This window comes from Hyperolius riggenbachi, chromosome 7 (genome assembly GCF_040937935.1).
Source record: "Hyperolius riggenbachi isolate aHypRig1 chromosome 7, aHypRig1.pri, whole genome shotgun sequence".
In the NCBI taxonomy this organism is placed as follows: Eukaryota; Metazoa; Chordata; class Amphibia; order Anura; family Hyperoliidae; genus Hyperolius; species Hyperolius riggenbachi.
Window position 1 is genome coordinate 289,521,516 of NC_090652.1, and position 10,694 is coordinate 289,532,209.

A 10,694-nucleotide genomic window follows, 5' to 3' on the forward strand; every position below is an offset into this window, starting at 1 on the left:
AATTTCAGAACATAAATCGGTTATTTTCAGTCAGTTCCTCTGTAATACAGAAATCAGCTATTGCTGGGTGAATAGAAGGCAGTCAGTGTCATTCTGGCTTTTCTTCATTAGGGTGTTTGCAGCTTCGGTCTGCTTATTAAAGCGTGATTGTCAGCCATAATATCAAATTCCATTTACCCACTGCTCTGTGTTTACTATGTAGTCTACAACCTGACCCTGCATTGGAAGCATTCCAATAGATTCATAAATGTTTATGCTGTAACTAATCTTATCTCAGTCAGCCTGACTCAATTTGGTACATTGCAGAGGAGAGGGAACCTTGTTATCTCCCCTCCCACATTCCTGCTCCTCATTGATTGGCTGAGAGCAGTTCAGTGTGAAGCTGCTGAAATACGATCTATGCTCTACTCACATAAGTTTACAAAGCACGCTAGATATGACAGTGCAGTTTCTAGAAGAAAAAAAAGAGTAATGGAGGAAATTACATCGGAAATCAACTTCATTCAGAGGCAGTAAAGATGGAAAATACCTGAAACAGGTTTCTCTTTATTTGCTATATATAATTCACTGAAATCAAAATGTGGACAGTACAATACATATGTTATGTAACATAAGTAGAACAAGTATTTATCTACTTATATATGTTTTATTTTTCCTTGGCTAGTATAGTAGGACTGTCCCTGCTGCTTTAACCTCCTGAGCGGTCTGGACGAGCTCAGCTCGTCCATCACCGCCGGAGGCTGCCGCTCAGGCCCTGCTGGGCCGATTTTTATCAAATAAAGTGCAGCACACGCAGCCGGCACTCTGCCAGCCGCGTGTGCTGCCTGATCGCCGCCGCTCTGCGGCGATTCGCCGCGAGCAGCGGCGAAAGAGGGCCCCCCTAGCCGCCTGAGCCCTGCGCAGCCGGAACAAAAAGTTCCGGCCAGCGCTAAGGGCTGGATCGGAGGCGGCTGACGTCAGGACGTCGGCTGACGTCGATGACGTCACTCCGCTCGTCGCTATGGCGACGATATAAGCAAAACAAGGAAGGCCGCTCATTGCGGCCTTCCTTGTTTATTCTGGGCGCCGAAGGCGATCGGAAGATCGCCTCCGGAGCGCCCTCTAGTGGGCTTTCATGCAGCCAACTTTCAGTTGGCTGCATGAAATAGTTTTTTTTTTATTTAAAAAAAACCCTCCCGCAGCCACCCTGGCGATTTAATCAGAACGCCAGGGTGGTTAAAGGGGAACTGAAGAGAGAGGTATATGGAGGCTGTCATGTTTATTTCCTTTTAATCAATACCAGTTGCCTGGCAGCCCTGCTGGTCTTTTTCTCTGCAGTAGTATCTGATTAAAACCAGAAACAAGCATGCAGCTAGTCTTGTCAGATCAGACTTATAAGTCTGAACCACTGAAACACCTGATCTGCTGCATGCTTGTTCAGGGGCTATGGCTAATAGTATTAGAGGCAGAGGATCAGCAGGGCTGCCAGGCAACTGGTATTGTCTAAAAGGAAATAAACATGACAGCCTCCATATACCTCTCTCTTCAGTTCCCCTTTAATCACACAGTCTGTTTAGTCACTCTATTGTTTGGGTTTCAGAGTGTTTATGAGCAGGTCCTGGGTGACTCATGTGTTTTTGTTGTCCTGGTCATGCAGGCAGCCTGCTGCAGGATGGGATGTGGGCATGATTAGCAGTGATTCAGGCAGCGGTGCCCAATGCCAGGCAGGTGCAGCACAGGCAGACTTATCATGGGTGTTTTTCGGAGTGACACCTGCTGCAGCGATTGTGCTGTTTTCCTGGCGGTTGGGATTGTAGCTGTGGAATGGTTCACATCCTCTGAGGAGCGTCATCACTCCTGAGCGTTCCTGTGAGTTCTCCCCTCAAGGGTCATCTGTCATCACCGCCTGCACTCCACTTTGAAGACTGTTTACACAAATACCAAACATACAACCCTCCTGGGGATTTATAATTGGTGCATTGTACGGTTAGTGGGAACTCTGCCATTCACAAAGAAGAGTTTGTGCTGTTATTCCTCCGTCTCAGCTGCTGTGCTCATATTGCAAGAAAAGGTGTTACTAAAACTTAAAGTGGACCTGAACTCTTGCACCGGACAGGAGGAAAACCTAGATAGATGCACCCTGTATGTATTTAGAGAGTTTAGCCTGTCTAATTCCCCCTCATTTGTGACTAATCACAACTGTAATTTTATCTCTCAGCTGTGTCAGCTCAGGAATCTCCGCTGCCTCAGCAGAGCAGCTAATATGTAAACACAGGATGATAACCCCATGTCTGCTTCCATGAAAGCAAGAAGTAAACACACTGAATATTTATTGCAGGAGTTCTGTGGGCTGCAATAAATGCTTTACTGTAAAGGTTATCATTCTGTTGCTTATCTTTTAGAGCAGAGAGGAAGATCTGAGTTCAGGTCCGCTTTAAACAGAACCTGAGATGAGGAATTAAACAAAAAATATACCTACCTGGGGCTTCTTACAGCTCCCACGCCGTCCTCCTTCGACTACCCGTTCATCTGCAATTGGTGCTGGAAAGTTCTCTGGTCCAGGGCAAACTGCGAATGCGCGGACGCATGCGTATGGTCCCACTGCAGGGAGAGCTCTTCACCTGCGCAGTACTGCTGTGCAGCTCCGACTGGACGACTTACCAGGGCCAGTTGTGGACGAACGCGGAGGGAGAGCAGGGCGACCAAGTGGGAGCGATCAGCCTGGAGGCGGCCGGAGGAAGCCCAAGATATGTATATTTTTCCCCATCTCAGGTTCTCTTTAAATGGGAGGCATAGTAGGTATCACTGTCGCATAGCTGTGCTATTGTCCTCAGTTCATATCTGGCCCAAGACACTATGTGCATGGAGTTTGTTCTCCCTGTGTTTGCATAGGTTTCCTCAGGGAAAAAATATAGCGATAAGTTAATTGGCTCAGCTGAAAATTGGCCTTAGATTACGATAGGGACATAAGGCACATGGTTTTAGACCAGTGGTACTCAAACTACGGCCTGAGGCTTTTTCACTGGCCCTCCAAATACAAAATGTATAACTTTCACTGCACCTTCAAATATCGGCAGCCCACATATAGAATAGCAGTGCTGGCATCACCCATCCACATACTGTAGAAGCCAGCGAACCTTCATTCGCTGGCTTCCAATCCAATTCTGCATCAGGTGACAATGCTGTCCAACTGAACGGCAGGTTGTCACCTGGGTATGCTTCACTGCCTGGTGCACAGACGTTCTTCGGGCGCCACATGACTGAATAGCTGCTGCTGGGAGTTTTCCTCCGGGCATGATTGGGGGGAATCATTACCTAGATTCAATGTAATGTTTTTCAACATCATTGGATGTAGGTTCAGGACCCCAGCAGTTTGAGGTATGTTGACCTGGCCCTTGACCGAAAAAGTTTGGGGACCCCGGGTTTAGACATTGAGCTCCTCTGAGGGACAGTATTGACATGACTGTGTACTCTGTACAGGGCTCTGGAAAATGCCAGTGCTTCATGAATACAAAATAATAATTCCCCCCCCCCCCCCCCCCCACCTCGTTTCCATTGGTCAGTGAGTCAGTCAGTGGAGTCACTCAGACAGCCAGTAGCCAGTCAGACTCCACTTTCTCCATTGTACAGTAGTATGTATTGTCAAGGCATGGCAGTGTTCATCGGTTGTACTCACCCCTGGGCCACAGAGTCATGCGAGTTCACAGCTTCATTGTCAGCACCCTAATTGAAAGAGGTGCCTCTTAATTCATTCCGTGTTTGAAATACGTGTTAAAAGAAATATCCCATGCCTGTTATTCCCAAACACACGCTTCCCCAGAAATTTCCTGTTTTTATTTTCTAGCGGAGGGGGTATATGAAACACAACACCATTGAAAGAATGGAGGAATGGGCGATTCGGCCAGACAAAGGCTATAACTGCGCCCTCGATACTATGAATGGAAGCCGAGTTTCCCATTGACTGAGGACTTCCTCCAGGAAGTGGAATAAATAGTAAATGGAATTGGCAAGGTCACCTCTCCATATCTCTCTTGTGTTTTGCAGTGCGGCCGAGGACCAGGCCCAGTCCAAGAAAGCCTTAAAGAAACAGCAGAAGGAAGCCGAGAAAGCTGCGAAGAAGGCGGAGAAACAGGCCAAGCTGGTCAGTTGGGGGCGGGATCTGTTCAATGTCCACTCAGTCTGAAAGGTGGCCTTTGAAGCAAACCTGAAGTGACAATAAACATATGAAATGATGAATTGTATGTGTAGTGCAGCTAAGAAATAGAATATTATTAGCAAAGAAAAGAGTCTCATATTGTTTCCAGTGCAGGAAGAGTTAAAAAAAAAACTTAAAGGATACCACAGCCCATGTGGTAAAATACATGCTGCAATGCGGAGGGTATGAAAAGCACATGCTTACCGCTTCCCTCGTTCCCTGCCGTCGGCCCCCGCTCGTCTCCTACAGCTGCCGGTACCGGCCTGACTCTCCTGACCTTTCACCTGGACATACTGCGCTGCACATGCGCAGTATGTCCTATAGTTTTCCCTTCTGCCGTCGCATTATGACAGCAGAAGTACGGACACTCCCCCGCCTCCTTCCCATCGTGTGCGCTTCACTAATAAAGCTAGCGTGAGATGCTAGCTGGAGTAGCGCTGGGAGCGGCGATTTGGAGAGAGTGGGATCATCTTTTGGGGCATTTCTACATAGATGCAATTACATCTGTTAATGCAGCACATACATCGCCACATTTATATAAGCATGTGCTTATATAAATGTGACAATCACTGCTCCTCCCTGGCCCACCACACAGCACTTTTGCTAGTTGGTTATAGTTTGTAAATCCCCTATCTGTTCAGATGGTGATCTGAGGTGAGGAGTTTGTTGATGAGTAAGAACAGGTCACACGTTGGTGAAAGTGATGCACATTTTCCATTGTTTGCTGAGCCTGTTTTCTCTTTTCTCTTTGCTGTAGGCCTCGGAGCAGCAGGCAGATGAAGGAGAGGTAAGTGTCACCTCTGCATAGCGTTGGGGCTGAGGTGTGGGTCTGGGTTGTGTAGATGTTTCTCTGACACCTCCATGTGGTTTTCTCACAGCTGCAGTCAGCAAGGCTGCCACGGCGGCTACATCTGTATCTGGGAAGACTTTCACCACATTCACAGCTTAGCTCTCCATCTCTCATATCTCTGATTGTAGATGTTTATGCCCAACACCTAGCAGTAGTCTGAGTTCTGAAGCCTCATACACACGCCTGACAGCAGGAGAGAACGACCGCCTCAGCCGATAAAAGTTTTTTTTTAAAGCTGCATACACGCTAGATTGAACTTGGTCGGGGTGGCCAATATAGACCACCTCAAATCAGGAGGAAATATATTGCATGTATGGGAGCTAAATCTTTAGCGACCCCAATCGCATTGTTCTCCCCCTCACCCTGCTCTCAGGAAGCTGCTCCATTGTATGCTGCTCCTCCTCCCTCCAAAGTAACGGATGTGTCGCTGGTCTCCAAGCTACCGATACGTCTTTATAGCCTTGGCCTCCAATTGTCACCTAACGGACTGAATTCCGATCCCCGCTGGGCAATGGTCCTCATACAGGTGTATGAGCCTTTAGACCTGGCCTACATGGCTGGAGAGGGAGGCTTTTAGGCTAGTTTCACACTTGTAACGGTGTGATCGTCCTGGGGCAGGATGATTGCACCAAGTCCTCTTGCAAATTACCCTGTGGCAGAGTGCGCTGACAGGGTAATATGCTAGCCCTCCTCTTCAGGCGCGTACGCACCATACTGCACCTGCACGAGCATGGCCAAGCCTGCACAGTTAGCCGAAGCCGCTTGTGCATGCTTGTGTGGGTGCAGCACAGCCGTGCCACAAGAGGAGCGCAGCCCAGAGGTTCTGGAGGGTCCCAGGCAACAGCGGAGGTCCAGAAGACGCTGGAGGATCCACAGCCACCCCTGTCCTTAAAGGGGAACTGAAGTAAGAGGTATATCGAGGCTGCCATATTTATTTCCTTTTTATCAATACCAGTTGCCTGGCAGTCCTGCTGGTCTATTTCTCTGCAGTAGTATCGGAATAACACCAGAAACAAGCATGCAGCTAGTCTTGTCAGATCTCACTTTACAGTCTGAAACACCTGATCTGCTGCATGCTTGTTCAGGGGCTATGGCTAATAGTATTAGAGGCAGAGGATCAGCAGGGCTGCCAGGCAACTGGTATTGCTTAAAAGGAAAATAAACATGAGCAGCCTCCATATACCTCTATCTTCAGTTCCCCTTTAAGTATTTTATTTTCTTACCTGAGGTTGGCCTCAGGTTTGCGTTTACCTCCATGGCAGAAACCCCGATCCAGACTCGGGATGAAAAAAAAGATGTTGGGAGACGTAGTCCCGTACCAGGCTCAGGGTAGCCACCGGGAGGTATAGGGAAGCAGCATGCACGCAGCAGCTTTTGTAACTCACCTCCCATTGATCTGGACCCTCACAGACTGTCTTCTTCCGATCCTTGGAGCTTCTCGATCCCACGGGTGAGATTGCCTTTTGTCACATGACTACAGATGGCGATCTCACCAAAGGGATAGAGCGCCACCCAGAGGACAGAAGGAAGAATTGTAGTGCTGGATCCTGGGGTGGTGAGTCTCTGTAGGAGCTGCTGCAGATCTTTGCGGTATGATTTTTTTTCCTGCATTTAGGGTGTAAAAGCACATGAGAAAAAATTGTACCACTTAGACCCTAAAATTAGGAAATAATCAAAACCGCCAGGGAGGTTAATGTACTAAAGAGTTAAGCTGGACAGAAGCTTTATAATGTACTACTAAATGCTCACAATTGCCTGAACTTGGGTAGATCAGGAATGCATAAAAAAAACGACTTAAAGGAATACTGTAGGGGGGTCGGGGGAAACTTACCCAGGGCTTCTAATGGTCCCCCGCAGACATCCTGTGCTCCGGCCCCGCCTCCAGTTCACTTCTGGAATTTCAGACTTTAAAGTCTGAAAACCACTGCGCCTGCGTTGCCGTGTCCTCGCTCCCGCTGATATCATCAGGAGCGTACTGCGCAGGCACAGACCACACTGGGCCTGCGCAGCATGCTCCTGGTGACATCAGTGGGAGCGAGCAGGCGCAGTGCTTTTCAGAGTTTAAAGTTTGAAATTCCAGAAGTGAACCGGAGGCGGGCCGGAGCGCAGGATGTCTGCGGGGGACCATTAGAAGCCCTGGGTAAGTTCAACTCATTTTCCCCCGACCCCCCTACAGTATTCATTTTATGGCCCATACTCACGGGCTACAATTGTCGCCCGTGAGTATGGGCCGTTGCGCGCACCCTGAACCGTCGCTCGTCGCTGCTGTCGCCGGGCGATTGGCGTGGTCAATCGCCTGGCGACAGTTGGCGCGTGAGTTTGCGGACTAGCGGTAGCAAGCTCTTACTCTAATACGGCGCTTCCGGCGGCAGGGGAGGAACGTCGGCGACAGCTTCCGTCGCAGAGCTGGTCCCTCTTCCGCGTGTGTACGCGGAGGGACCTGGCGACGAGCTGTCGCCGGCCTGTCGCGCACACGCTCACGTGTGCTGGCGACAGGCCACTTTTGCAGCCCGTGAGTACGGGCCATAAGTCTGTTATGTCACAGTTATCAGCATTGTGAGAAACAGAAGCACTGCAGTTTGGTGGTAAAATAGAAAGCCTCTGTCTGCAAGAATGTTCTGCAATTCATTTTTTGTCAATATTAAATCAATCCTTTATTGGTCAGCCTCTGTCTGGTCCTTGTGCGTATGTCTGATGAGATGTGGTTTGGCTTTAATATTGATGCAGGACGCTGGGTTCTTGTAGCACAGAGAGTTGACTAGACAGGTTTCAGAAGTGGTGTAAGTCTAGTGCAGTTTGCTGAAATGATTTGGCGTAGCCAGTAGCTGTGTTGGCAGCTGCAGCAGAAGTTCCTGTTCTTTGTTTTGTATAAAGGGCTTTTTTTCCTATTACACAATTTAACATTTACAGAGTCCTCAGCCCTGTACTTCAGTGTTCTTTTGGCCCCGTTATGACAGTTTAGCTTTCACCCGGTCTTATGTGTAGCTAAGTAATTCCAACATGACCTTTAGTCTCCCCAGCGCCTCTTTAAATCATATGAACTGTCTCCAGAAGTATTTGCACAGCTCCCTCCGCCCCCCCAGCAAATGATAAAGTGCGCATATTTCCACATACAGATATGTAACTGCGGATCACTATATTAACAGCGTCGCTTTTCCTGGAAAATGTTACAGTAAAACGTGCTTCTGGGAGACTTTGCCTTGGCAAATCATTCACAGCCTTTCTAGCAGATGCATTCTGGGAGTGTGATGTCATCATTGTGTTGTCTACAGTGCGCCTTGAGGTTTGCAGGCCCCGTCAAGGGTTATTTTATGGACAGTTAGATCTCTTTTGCCTTTTTGTCAAATGGGATGAAGTTTGCCTGTCACAGTGTTGGCTAGCTGTAATACTGCTTAACCAGTTCACCCCCAAGGGTTTTTATCCTAACGGACCAGAGCAATTTTCAGTTGTCAGCGCTCCTCCGTTTTATTCCCTAATAACTTTATTACTACTTATCACAAGAAAATGATCTATAACTCGTTTTTTTCGCCACCAATTAGGCTTTCTGTGGATAGTACATTTTGCTAAGAATTTTTTTATTCTAAATGCATTTTAATAAGAAAAAAAGAAAAAAAAGAAAAAAAATCATTATTTCTCAGTGTTCAGCCTTTATAGTTTTAAAATTAAACATTCTCCTGTGGATAAAACAAACACGTTTTATTTGCCCAGTGGTCCCGATAATTAAACCGTTTAGAATATGTCCCTACCACAATGTATGGCGACAGTATATTATTTTGAAATATAAGTGGTTATTTTTCTGTTTGTTCTGGCCATAATTACAAGCCCCTATGTAATAAATTAAAATTAATTTTCCCCCATAAAATATAGAATAAAAAAAGCTGAGTCCCTAAGGCAACTATTTATTTATTTTTTTTAAGCTGATTTTTTTTTTTTTACAAGTGTTTTTTTTTGGGGGGGGAGGGTTGGAAGTGTAATTTTATTAATGATGTGTATATACTTGAAAATGTATATTTTGTAGGTGTAATATACTTTTTGGCCACAAGATGGCGCTAGTGAACACTCATAGGACGTGTTCACTTTTTTTTTTTTTTTTTTTTTTTTTTTACACTTTATTAAACTGTTACATTTCCTGTTTATGTGAATGGACGTAGCCGCTGTTCGCGGTCACGTCCATTCACTCCAGGCACTGCGATTGGGTAGAGGACTGTTCGGTCCTCTTCCCCAATCGCCCAGCACGGGATCCCGACGGTAATGGCGGCGGTAGCGGCGGACACACGGCGGTAGCAGCGGCGGAAATGCGCGACGTATTAAAACGTCATGTTGCTGTTAATAGCGGTAAGCATGACGTTTTAATACGTTAGGATGGCGGTAAATGGTTAAAGAGACACTGAAGCGAAAAAAAAAAAATTATATTATGATTTGTATGTGTAGTACAGCTAAGAAATAAAACATTAAGATCAGATACATCAGTCTAATTGTTTCCAGTACAGGAAGAGTTAAGAAACTAAAGTTGTTATCTCTATGCAAAAAAGCATTTAAGCTCTGCAACTTTCAAAGTCCTGGAGAGGGCTGTTATCTGACTTTTATTATCTCAACTGTTATTGAACTATTTACTTTTTCTCTGCTAGAGGAGAGGTCATTACTTCACAGACTGCTCTGAAAGAATCATTTTGAATGCTGAGTGTTGTGTATTCTGCACATATTATAGAATGATGCAATGTTAGAAAAAACACTATATACCTGAAAATAAAAATATGAGAATATTTTCTTTGCTGCTAAACTTCTAGTAATTATTCATAGTACACAACCAATTCATTATATCATATATTTTTTTCGCTTCATATTATCTCTTTAAGCATATTATCTGGCACAGTGTATGGCTGTTTTAAAAGGGACCTGAAGTTAGAGGAATAGGGAGGCTGCCATCTTCATTCTCTATTAAAACCATGCCAGTTGCCTAACTGCTGTTCGGATGCTCCGCCTCTAATACTTAGGATGCGTACACACATCCAATTTTACCACCTCCATGTATTTTGAAGGCCGACAGATTTTAAATGACTATGGAACAGGAATTACTTCATGATATAAAAGTGCCCTTTATATGTAATTCACTTAAAGTGAGCTTATGCTCCCAAAAACAAAATTTCTGTAACTACTGGTAGGCACATTTGAGAGCATTCCCTGTATGTAAAAGTGTATATTGTCACTGCAGAGAGCAGTACAGGTTTGCTCATCTCTGGATAATCTGCAAATGTAATAATTGATGACCAGAATCTCTCTGCCTGTGTCTTCACTCTGCCCCCTTTTTTTCTGCTTAACTGACTCCGCTGTTGCCAGGGAGATGTAGAGGGGAGGGAGGAGAGTGAAGACACAGACAGAAAGTGACTGCTTGGCTGGCAATGATTACATTTGCCAATGAGCAGACATTTTTCAAAAAGATGAAAAATAAACAAACTGACACATCCTTACAGAGGGCAGTCAAAGAGATGCTAACAGTTCTGAGTTGATGCAAATGTTATGCAGCTCAGATATGGTCCCCTCCAATGCACCAACAGCTTCATTTAAATAGTCCATTTCTGAACTGCAGAAGTCTGCATAACATTGACATCAACTCAGAATGATTATCATTGCGTGCAGTGACCATCCCTAATCTTTTAACAAAGTAATAAT

At 45.9% G+C, this 10,694-nt stretch overlaps 1 protein-coding gene across 1 annotated transcript in view; it reads left to right on the forward strand.

The window, feature by feature from the left end:
• Window positions 1-10,694, forward strand: part of DARS1 (aspartyl-tRNA synthetase 1) — a 152,643-nt gene that overhangs the window by 31,897 nt on the left and 110,052 nt on the right. The window contains exons 2-3 of the mRNA XM_068245891.1: window positions 4,024-4,120; window positions 4,932-4,961. Coding sequence (XP_068101992.1) covers window positions 4,024-4,120; window positions 4,932-4,961 — 127 coding nt within the window. The remainder of the gene's footprint in view (window positions 1-4,023; window positions 4,121-4,931; window positions 4,962-10,694) is intronic.